General features: G+C 44.0%; 1 protein-coding gene across 1 annotated transcript in view; it reads left to right on the top strand.

Moving 5' to 3' along the window:
• Positions 1–392: 392 nt before the first annotated feature.
• NXPH2 (neurexophilin 2) overlaps positions 393–11,604 on the top strand; it is a 35,094-nt gene continuing 23,882 nt past the window's right edge. Inside the window, exon 1 of the mRNA XM_071435453.1 lies at positions 393–687. Coding sequence (XP_071291554.1) covers positions 634–687 — 54 coding nt within the window. The 5' untranslated portion in view covers positions 393–633. The remainder of the gene's footprint in view (positions 688–11,604) is intronic.

The following is an 11,604-nucleotide window of genomic DNA, read 5'->3' as shown; positions in this document are numbered from 1 at the left end:
TGTGCCGGGGGCAGATCCCCCCGAAGGAAGGAGCTGTGACAGGAGTGCCCTATAAAGCCGGGGCCAGGGCATGGCCGTCGAGTCTGTTCACCTGCCTCCTCTTGCCTACAGCGGCGGGGCCGGGCGGCCCAGGGCGGCTCCCAGAGGCGCACCCAGGCTCGGCAGGGCGGCCGCGGGCGGAGGAGGGGCCGCCGCCTCTTTAAACTTGCCGTGAGGGCCGGGCCGCCCCGCCCGGGGCAGCGGGGTCCGCTCAGCGCCCGGCGGGGACGCGCCGCCCCCGGCACCGCTCCCCTCAGCCGCGGCCCGGGCGGGTCCCTCCGGCACGGAGGGCGGCGGGGCCCGGCCGCGGGCTGTGAGGGGGCCCCGCCGTGCCCCGCGGGGGGAGCCGGGCAGCGCCGCCGCCTCCCGCCCGCCTCAGCCCGCCTCCCGCCCGCCATGGCCGCCCGCGGAGCCGAGCGGCGCCGAGCCGAGCGCCGCGGCAGTGCCGGGGTCTGGCCGCTGCCTGGCAGCGCCCCGTGAGCGGGGACGGCGGGCGGCGTGTCCCTGCGCTCGGTCCTGCCCCCCGTCCTCCTCCCGGAGCGGCGATGAGCGAGACCCGCGCCGGGGGAGTCGCCGCCTAGACCGGCAGCCAGGATGGTGCCCCTGCAGCCCCTGCCCCTCGTCGTGGTCCAGGGCGTCCTCCAGCTCGTAAGTGTCCATCCCCGCGGCCCCCGGACTCTCACGGGGGGCTTGGCGGACACCGGTGCCTTCCTCCGGGAGCGCGGCGGGCGCGGTCTCCTCTGGAGCCCGGTTCCCCTAACCTGCCTCCCGCAGCCCCTAACGTATTCTTGGTTTTCTCTTTCTTTTCCATCTTTTTTTTTTCTTTTTCTTTTTTTCTTTAATTTTTTATTATTTTATTTTAATTAGGCGGGTTTGCTTCTGTTCGCCCCGTTTGGGAATGCGGGACGCTCGCAGCCCGCGCCCAGCGCGACCCCGGGGGCCGGGATGCGCCGGGAGCCGCCGCGGAGCTGGAAAATACCGCGGGCAGGGATGGGAGGGATGGGGGTGTTTGTGTGTGCCGAGCATCGCCGAGACTGCCCGCTCCCGGAAAGTTTTCTGCTGGCCACAAGCGCCTTTTTTTCGCGTGCAAGACAGAGCTGGGTGCGCAGGTAGCGCTCGGGAAGCTCCCCCGTTAGTTTGCGCTTGCTGCAGCGCGCCCCAGGTGTTTCCTTAATTTTTATCAGAAACTGTGGGACACGGCGGCGTTGTGGTGAATATTCCTCTGCATGCGGTGGGGGAATGCGGGGACTGACGTGGCGGCAAGGTGAGGTGCAGAGTGCGAGATTCGGAGCGCTGGAGGAAGGGAGGGAGGCGAAGCGAGGAGCTCAACTTCTCCCGCCCAGCGCCTCGTCCGTAGGGCGCTGATGGTACGGGGCAAATGGACTGATGCTCGTGTTCGTGAGGCGCTCGTAAAGAGAGAAAAAAAGTGTTTGCAAAAGAGCTTGGCCATCTTCGCTTTTATTTCGGAAAGATTTGAACTGCGCTTGCTGTTTTGGGGGGAGTTTTGGTGTTACTCTCACAAATAGCTCTGCTGCAAAAGTTATGCCTCTCTTCCCCAGCTTGCCTTGGACGCGAAAGTTTGTCACGAAGTAGTCAATAGGGAGTGTGTAATAAACCTTGAAGGGATTAAACACCCTCCTTAAGAACTGGAGTCTAGTGTTACAGTGTGAGGTGATTGATTAGTTTTTGAGGAAGCTTATGTCAAATTCTAATCCGGTTTTGGATTGTGCTTGTCGTGTAATGTTTTTTGCTCCAGCACTTTATCATAGCAATGAAGTAGCGAGCTGCAGCCCTGCGATAAGGCGCACATTTCTTTCACACTCCCATCCTTTTGGACAATAAAAGGCTGTTTACATTCTTCACGTTCTTGCAGCCCAGTTTCCAACTAAACAACGCGCAGGGGTGAGAGATGGGGAAAGGAGAGCAGCAAATGGATTACAAAGTTGCTGAGCAGAAGGGAACTAAATAAAAACTCAAACCTACAACCTCTCTCACTCACTTGCACCATCCTTTTTTTCTTCCTTTATTTTTATTTTTTTTTAAGAGCTACCAAAGGGATCAATTGGAACTTGTACCATCAGGGATGGGGTTTGTTGTGCAGTGTTTTATAGGTGATGTTGGGAAGTTGCTTGCTGTGAGTGTGTGAGTGAAGGCTGACTAAATGAAGCAAAGTTGCTGCCTTGAATCAAACAAAAATCATAAATAGCCACTGCAGGTTCTCAGGTAGATGTGGCACTCAGCTCACCCAGGAGGATTCTTTTTTTCTGCGTTCTTTAGATACAAACCAGCAAGGTTTTTGAGTAAATCAGTTTTATACCACATATAAGTTAGTTTAAATAATAAAGTAAAGCAAAATGAGAATGTGTGAGATTTTTGAAGCATTTTGGGTACCTTTTAATGCTAACCTACTACTACAAAGTTGTGTAAATGTATTTTGGCATGCTCTTACCAGAACGTCTGGTTTAAAGTTACAGCTTATTATAAATTATGAAATATTTTATGTTGGTGGTAATGCATTGAATGCAAGTCTGTGCTATTCTTTGTTCTCTGGGCAGAATTTGGAGGGACTGGTGGCTTCCTGGAATCTGATTAGCAAGTTTAGAAGGGAGGCGTTGTTATTACTAATTCTTGATTTTTTCTTTCCTTTTTTAATCAAAAATCAGTGTGGATAATATTAATACTACAGTGAAGGCTCAGCATTTCAGCCAAGAAAAAAAAAAATCCTGGGCTTCAGTGATGCAATACAGCAGCATTTCAGTAAGCCAGAAATGCTACTATCAAACCCTTCCTGCTGGGGCAGTCTTAATTTTTTATAAAATCAGAGGTGTTAGAATGGGAAATATTTTGGCACTGCCTTTCAGTGAAGGGAGAAGTGCTTTTTATTTTAATAGTTTGAACTTCAAATGCTGTCTTTCCTTTCAGATATCAAAGTGTGCTGTCTACTTACCTACTTGTTAAAGATGCATAAATTAGGATGAAATCCATGTGAAACTTCACAAATCTGAGGAGATTATGGCAGAGTGTGTCACTGAATTTCTGAAAGCAGTGTTAGGTGATTCTTTGTATGCTGTATCTGACGTTGCTCAGTCAGAAGTTCGTGTTTTATACTTTTAAGACAGCATAGATATATTTTTGTAGCGTGTTTCTAGATTATTTTGATTATTGTACGGGTTATCAGTATGCATGCAGCAATTGCGCATATAAATTTCCTAAAATATTTTGCATATTTGGATATATTAAGCAGTAAGGAAGGCTGCTGTTGAGTCAGGTTAAGGTGCTAACTTGCTCCTGTATAAATTCATTAATTTTTAAAGCCGGGTTTACCTTCTGTTGACAATATGGAGCAAAACAACAATTTGCAATGCACAGTCAGTGCATGTCTGGGCTGTTATTGATAAGAAGATGAAAAATTGCTGTGTTGTGTTATCATTAATAGGTGCTCTTGCTTTACTATTAATTTTCAGTAAGCTTTTCCAATTGTCACATAATTGCTGAATGCCCTGTTAGTTATCTCTTTGGAAGTAATGGAGTTCTGCATGTTGAGAATTAAAGTGTGTGAAGCATTAGGATAATGCAGTTTATAGAATCCCTGCTAATGTTTTGTTAAGTCAGCTTTAAATACCTCTAAGGAGGAGGGGGGCTTCTTCTACTTCCCTGCAAATATGAGTTGTTATTTTAAAGAATTCTTGTTGGAACAAAAAAAAAGCTGGCACTATCCCTTTGTCTAGGCAAGGTGTAGTTTCAGAGAAACACACAGTCCCAGGCAGGACCTGTGGTTCTGGGGGCAGCCAGGCACTGTAACTATTGGTTTATTCTTGCATCTCTGTGCTCTGAAATTGGGAAAGGCTCACAGCAGCATTTTCCAGTGCTTATAGTCAAAGTTGCTTCATTATTCTATCAATAAACTCTCTTTACATTAGCATTGGGCAGAGTTGTTACTGCATTAGAAATCTAGGAATCAGTCATTTTACAAACCCTTAAAAGCAGCTGATTTTTTTCCCCCAGCACTGTTTATATAGATGAGAAATAATTAGGAACAAAAAAGACGAAGGTTGTTAATTTAAAATTTTTCTCCACCAAGTTTAGTAGTATAGCATTTGACATGAGTGAAATTCAATGACACATTGTTTGTCTTGCAATTTCAAAGGCTGAAAATAACTATAACCAAAGCAGATTTTGACAATGAAGCAAAATTTTTGCAGAGGTTTTTTTTCTTTTTTTTTTTTTTTAACAGAATGTAAAGTTCTTAGCAACTCGAGCTGAAAGAATATTTGCTATAGCACAAGGTACTGCTTCATAAGAAGAAATATATTAAAAGCTGAGCTAAAGCTGCCTTTCCATTTAAAATATGCATATCCTGTGAGGTGTAGAAACACAGAGATCTGTTCCTTCTGGCTACTTTAATTTTGTCTCCATAGCCTTGCAAATGTGGTCCAGGTAGCATGCCCTTGCAGTGAGAATCAAAAATAGGCACCATGCAAGACTCTCAGCACCATTTCAGAAAGGTAAATGCTTCCCTCTGGTCATCTGGAAACGCACAGATGAAATTCCATCCCCCCTTAATTTCAGGGAGAACTTTGTTACAAAATGTATTGGACCCAACCTTTCATTTGGCTTCCTTTGGTAATTTTTTTTTGGTGCTGTAGGCATTATAAGGCTTGTGTAATAAAGTAATGTAGGTAACTCAAGAATTGCAGGTAATTTGGAGCTGGAGACAGACCAACAAACGCTGGTTTCAGCAGATTGAGAATTTATTACCCTGAATAAGGAGTTGTGTCTTAAGGTGGATGGGGCCAGGTTTAGTTTGCATAGGAGGTTCACAACTCAACCTGTCCTCACATCACATCTTTTGTCCTAGTTCCATGAAGCTGGTTCCGTGATCCTTCTCAGTTTATTTGCAGGTTGACTGGGGCACGGAAAGATTACAGATCCTGTTTAAAATTTGTACAGCAAGACTTTTGTCTGATGTCCAATAGGCCACAAGATACCCCAGGCTTCCCTAGGCAAAATCCATGTTTCAAACTTTCCATTTGTAACACATAAAGAATTTTTCTGCCATTGTAAAGCACTTGGAGAGATGTCAGAGTCGTGCTGTAAGTGTAACAGACAGGGAAGTGAAATGGAAAGATTGGTGGAGCCCCAGTGCTAAAATAGGATGCTCTCATCACTCCCACCTTTCTGGTTTTCCTCCTGTGAGAAGGGAACTCAGGAACGGGATTTGAAAGGGAGCAGCAGAAACCACTCACTGACCTGCACATTAAGAGCATCAGAGAGGTGCAACTCTGCCCTAGGTACACCAAATTCCTCCTATACTGTTAAAATTTTTACCTTTAATCAACACTTTACAAACAAAACGGTACAAGGAGAAGCAAGAGCTGCTTGGGAAATTTGCACTGAGGTGCCAGCAGGTTGCTTGGGGTCGTTGGGCGAGGTGTTGACCTTTATTTGCTCCAGGTGTTGGGTAAGATATGGAAATTCTGGGGCACTTGCGGTGAAGAGCTGCAGTAAGGAAAGGTCAGTGCTACTCTGCGCTGAATGGTTTTAAGACAAAAGCTGTGATTCCATAGGTGGGGATTGCCTCTTGCTCAGAAGCAGAATGAGCTGTTCCTGTGCTCGGGAAAGCCTGTGGCTTTGGATCTTTCACGCCTACTTGTCAATGTGTCAAAACCGGAGACAGCGATGAAAAAGAAAGGGTTTTTTTTGGGTTTGTGCTACGCAGGACAGTCCATTTGCTCTGCTAATCTGTTTTCGTGTCCTGATTTTTGCCCACTTTAACACATTGCTTCACTCTACCCATTGCAAAACACAAACACCAGCTGTAAAATCTTTGCTAGATCACATCTAGCAGAATTGGAAAACAGGAAGGTGGAAGTTCCCATTCACGTGGCTGTTACAAATTCATCCTGAACCTGACTTCCAAAACCACCCTATTCTGAGGCAGCTTTGGCCTTTCACTTCGAATCTTAAATATGTTTATGTTTATTTCCCCAACCCCATTCCTCCTTCCCATTATGTTTCCATTCCTTCAACTTCCCACTGGGTTTGTGGCTATAGTTTGTGTAGGGTGTTCAGGTGCTTAAAGGATCAATCAGAGTGAAAATAAGGGGTGACCTGCTGTCAATTTTTGCTTCCAGCAGAGCATCACTACTGTGAAGTAAGTCTGGTCTGCAGGTCAGGACTTGGGAAACATTGCTAATTCCTTTCCTGTAGGGAATCTCCTTGTGGGCTGGTGTTCTGTGTCGGCTCTAAGCTCTGTCGCACTTAACAAAGAGATTCAAGGAAACAAATTAGGAATGGGGAGGAAATGAAGGGCTGTGAAGTTGGGTCAGCTGTAAAGACTGAGTAGTTTTGTCTTTGCAGCAGGGATTTCAGTGCTGGTGGGATGCTCTGCTCTCCCTGGAATGGCAGTGCTTACTGTAAATATAGAATTGGAACGATTGACTGTAATTTAAGGTAGATTTAAAGAGCTGTAAGAGCTGTAGTTCTTGAGATAGGTTTTCTCTTTGTTCCAAATGACTGGTAGTAATAGAAGCTATTATTAGCTGGGAAGTGAAAATGAAAGAATAGGGAGAAATAAAAAAATAAAGTGAAGAATCTAATGTCTCTAAAATCGGGCTTTATGTGCATTGGGGCCAATTATGGTTATTGTATCATTACAGTACAGATTTGAGGCTACTCCAAAAGCTCTCATTCTGTTTCTCCAGATCCAGCATGTTTGGTTTATGTTTACAATCAGTTGTGAATTTCTTGACATTATAGTACTTGTTTTAGGGGATGACTAGGTATTTCTAATATCATCAATCATCAGTATAAACACTACCTTAATTTCATCTTACTTTACCCATTATCTGGGAAAATAAAACACTGTGCATAGAAGTGCTCCTGTATTTGTTCTGCTATTAAGTAGATTTAAGGGGTTTTAATGGAGAAGGACCTGGCTGTGCTTGAGGCTGACCTGGAGGAAGAAAAAAGCCCTGGGACTTTGCTGAGGGAATAAGAGGTGAATATGAGAGAGAGAGAGGAAGATGATGGATGTAAAACAGCTCTGTGGGCAGGTGGAATCAGCCTGAGAAGTTACTGCAGGCAGAGAAGGACAGACAGACTGACAGTAACGAGGAATATTCATTCCCACAGTAACAGAGTTCTACTTGAGCATCAAACCCAGGTGGGTGAAATATCAGACCTTGAAGTTTTTTGTCATTTAATGCTGCCTGTCTCTCTTTTCCTTGCAAGCACCTGCTCGTTGATTCTGTTGCTGCTAACATGTGTTTGGAAAGTTGGAATTCCTGTTCCCAGTGGGAATGTAAGGGTCTCATTGGCAGTAGTTTGGTCTCAGTCCTTTGGCTGTAGCTGTTAACAGTGAGTGTGTTTCTTTGCCATTGGGAGCCTAAACCCAGGGAAGGTGTTCCCAAGTTGAATCTTCTCCTTACTCCAGGTGGTTGGGTGATTGCTGGAAGAAAACTTCTGAAATTGTATGCACATGACAGGAGTTTTATAGTGCACTGTAACTGGAGTTCATGGTGCTTTATAGTCAAGGTGTGTTACATGTGTGTCATCGTTATTTTGGGAAACTAAAGGAATAAAACAGAGCCTAGAGGCAAATTCCTTGTCTTCACCCAGTAGACCAGAAGAATATTTTGCATAACTGACTCTGTCCTTCCATGGCCCATCTCCCCACAAAGGCAGAGAGCTGCTGAATCCCATCTGAACTGGCTGACAACAGGGGCATTTTTGGAGTGATGTAATTTGGATCAAGGCAGGAGTGAAGCCCAGTCCTTCAATTTCTCAAGCAAAAGGAGTGCCAGGGAGAGGGCTAAAGCCTGTGCTGTTTTCCACTCATTAAACTAACAAAATGCTAATCAGCTTTGTGGAAAGATTGGCAGTAGATAATGTTGCTGTGGCACCGCTGTCTTATCGGGTGTGTTAGCCTGGGCTACTCTAAATGAGGTGATTGAAACACCTCAGTGTTTTTTGAAACTGATTCAATTTTGCCCATTGACTGCTTTCAGTTCTGTCACCATTCGAGGCAAGGAAAATACCGATGCTAAATTCCTTGTGGGGCTGGGACAAATCCTGTGCTGCAGCTGCTGTTGTGTGCCAGCCTCTGCTGCCTGCTGCTGAGCTGCTGTGTCGATTTCCAGACATTGAATTAATCTTCCAGTGCTGGAAACATCCATTTTTGAGTTAATTCTGAGTCAAGCTGCACTGTCTTCTATTGCTGAATGACAAATCCATCAGTCTTCCTTGCCTTCCCCTGGCTTGGGTCTGCTCACTGCTGTCAAGAAGTTTCTGGCCCTCCAGGGAGCTTTTCTAAGCTGCATTCTGCTGGGAGCTGCCTGCTTGCTCCCTCTGTTTCTGTCTCCCTCTGTGCTCCATCTTCCTGAAGTTTTTTTCCAGGCAGAGGATGCTCAGTTCCTCTGGGAGAACCAGCAGTTTCCTTGCTTTCTTCTTCCTCCTGGAGATGCCCCTCCATCCAAAGTACAGCAGCCCAAGAGCAGGTAGAAAGCCTGCCTTCCTTTCTACTACTCAGCTTCAAATATTTTATTTAAATATTTAAAACATATTTTTAGAAGCATTTTATTTTATTATTTTTGCAGGAAACAAATTGTGAGAGCTACGTTTCCAGAATCTATGAATGGTCATCTGTTCACTCCTTGCTGGTGGCTTCTGTCCAAGGTGTCTGGTAGCAAATCAGTCCAAAGGTTTATCAGCTTTGGGTCCTTCATTGTATAGTGTATTTCCAGAGTGTTTCCATTTCAAATTGTCCATTTTTTAACTCATTTGTCACGATTCCAAGTCTGAGTGGATATCCACTTCTAAAGCACCTGATTGGAATACGATGTGAGGATTGGTTTTTAAGGAGGAAGTTTTGTAGAGCTGTAGATGTTGTAGATTCTGCCCTAAAAAGCATCTGTTTCTAAAAAGCATATTTTTCACCTCTGTGTAGGGACACCCTCTACCTGTGAAGGTCCTTTTGTGGCAGTGAGCTGTGCTGTGTAAAACTTAGATCCAGACCAAGAGATGCAACAAATTGCATTTCTACCACATTACTTTCCTGGGGCACAGAAGGTTATTAGTTTCTCTACTCTTTCTCTCCTTCTCCCTAGAACCCATAATCCCAGGGTTTTTTACATCAGTTTTGGTGAAATCACAGTTAATGCCTTTCCTTTAAGTTCTTAAAGAGTGGGAAAGCCATTCTCATCCATCTCACTCTTCAAGTCTTTTCTTATTTTTCTTCTGACTAGAATTCAGTATCCAGTTTCTGGCACCAAGCTAAGCTTAAAATAATACCAATGTGTTGAGTGCCTGACAGGGGAATAAATGCATTGTTGAGTTAGGACCTATTTGATTTAAATTAAATAAAATGCCTCTAAATGTAAGGATGAAGAAACGTGACATACCTCATACTCAGATCCATTTTATGGTGCTCACCCCATAATCCTTTTATTCAGACATGTGTGACCTATGTGTTATCAGCAATGGGCAGCCTAACACTGCAGTAACCAGGGAATTTAAACTCCATATTTTATTCAACAAAACCTTTTTGTGAGTATTGGATGAGATCTCTTACTCTGCTTGCTTAGACTGAAGGTTCAGTGTTGCTGTTTTTAATACTTGATGTTGAACAATGGAGGAAAGAATGAATTTAAAATAGCAAAATTGGTATTTTTGCTGGCTAAGGACACCATTCTGCAGAAATTTGCCTTCTGGTGAGTTTGCAATATTCTTTCAATGAACAGCACAGTTATATTTTTGGTGGAATAGTAAGATTAATATGGGGACAAATAAATATAATGGCTATTGTATCTTTCTTGTGTTTTAATGGATTGGATTATCTTGTCCATCCAGAGTAACTATTAGATTTATTTTTAATTTTTTCAATAACACCAGTAACTCTGAGGGAAATGGAACTTTATTCTGTTTAAATGTTGAAACTGTAGTCCTGAAAATACAACTCAGTAGTCACTGACTGACTTGTCCCACACCAGTGAAATCCTTTCATGTTTTCAGGGAGTATTGAGATAAACTCAGTCTGTAATCAGTTATTAATAAAGCCTGCTGAACATGTGCCCTATGTCCCCATTCCTGTCTCATCCACTACAATTATCTAACAGAAATTTAATTATCCTTGAGATCACCAGCTCTGATCCAACTGAAGTGCACAGAATGATTGAACAGTTCTTCCAGTGATGGGCAACAGCATCACAGGAAGCTTGGTTTTCTTAGGAAATGGGCTATAATAGTATTTGAAACAGAAACAAGTTTGAAAGCCAAAGCAAACCTGTATAGCAATCAGAAGTTCACCAGGGTTTCCTGGGGTAGCCACATTTTGGTGTTTTGGACAGACATATAGAGGCTGCAAAAGAGCTTTTAATCTTGCCTTAAATAGAAATACATGCTGTTGTATAATTTGTTTGGTTCTTACCCCTCCTCAAAATACTCACCTGGAAAAGGACTAGTGATCCATTTCAGTGGGGCAAGAAAACCTACATAAATTCAGTTGGTTTGTTTGGGTTATTTTCCTTCTTTCTTCAGTGTGAGAATAACATCCTGACTAAATGTGGTCAGGAGTTTTCTACACACACTTCTGGAAAATTCAGTCATTAAAAGATAATGCAGCGGTTATCGATATCATGACTTTGAATTCAACACTTGCAGATTGTGTATGGTACCTGAGAATGAGATTCAGCCAGAAGGAAAGGTTCAGAACAGGGATTGCAGGGTTGCCTGCTTCCACTTGCACTAGCAGACTTTTTAAAGGTTGGCTTAAGGTAGAACAGCTTTTAATGACTGATGAACAAACAGGTGGTATCTCCATTCTCTCTGTACAAATAAGTCAGTGCTTATCCCATGGTTAGGATGGCAGAGGGAAAATGAGCTTGGATCTCTCAAGACAGTATCAAATTTATCAAGGGAGACAGTATTCTACAGCAGAGTACTCAGTCCCTGCCCTCAACAAGACTGAAACCTGCTTGGATCTACCTTGAAGAGACACAATAGGTACAAATATGTTCATTTATTTTGGTGGGAGGTGGAATAGGTACAAATTCAGTGGGAGCAGGAAAGTGGCTTTTCCTGCACCTACCTGGGGATGTTCTTGCTCCTGCAAAGAGACACTAGAAGATAAAACATGGTAGGAGCATCACTGCAAGCATTTTTTTCCTGTTTTTGCAACCTAAGTCAAAGGTGTGTGAAAACCACATCCTGGATTGGATCCTTCAACAGAAATCAAGGAAGGAGTGCCTGGGTTGTATCCTGGGAGAGCCCATCCAGGGATTAGCAGCTTGGGTGCTTGGTGAGGTGTGCTCTTAAACAAACAAAGGGGAATTTGCAGCCTTAAAATGTAAGGACCACTTGGATCATGTGTTTTACTGTGTGATTTTAGAGATTATAGATTTAGGCACTAGTTATGAAACTGAGGAGGAACTGCATTTGCTTTCTGTCAAACTCTCCATGCTTTTGTCATTCTCCTTGTCAGATGGATACCTGGAAAACTACCCAATGCCTTCCTGTGATGTAGGATTGCTGATGCTAAACACTTCCTATTACTCTTCCTTAGTGTTT

Source organism: Agelaius tricolor, unplaced genomic scaffold, assembly GCF_023055355.1.
Source record: "Agelaius tricolor isolate 1412-34295 unplaced genomic scaffold, bAgeTri1.0.p SCAF_10, whole genome shotgun sequence".
Lineage (NCBI taxonomy): Eukaryota > Metazoa > Chordata > Aves > Passeriformes > Icteridae > Agelaius > Agelaius tricolor.
The sequence above is the reverse complement of the archived record's forward strand: the minus strand, read 5'-3'. Positions and strand labels throughout refer to the sequence as shown.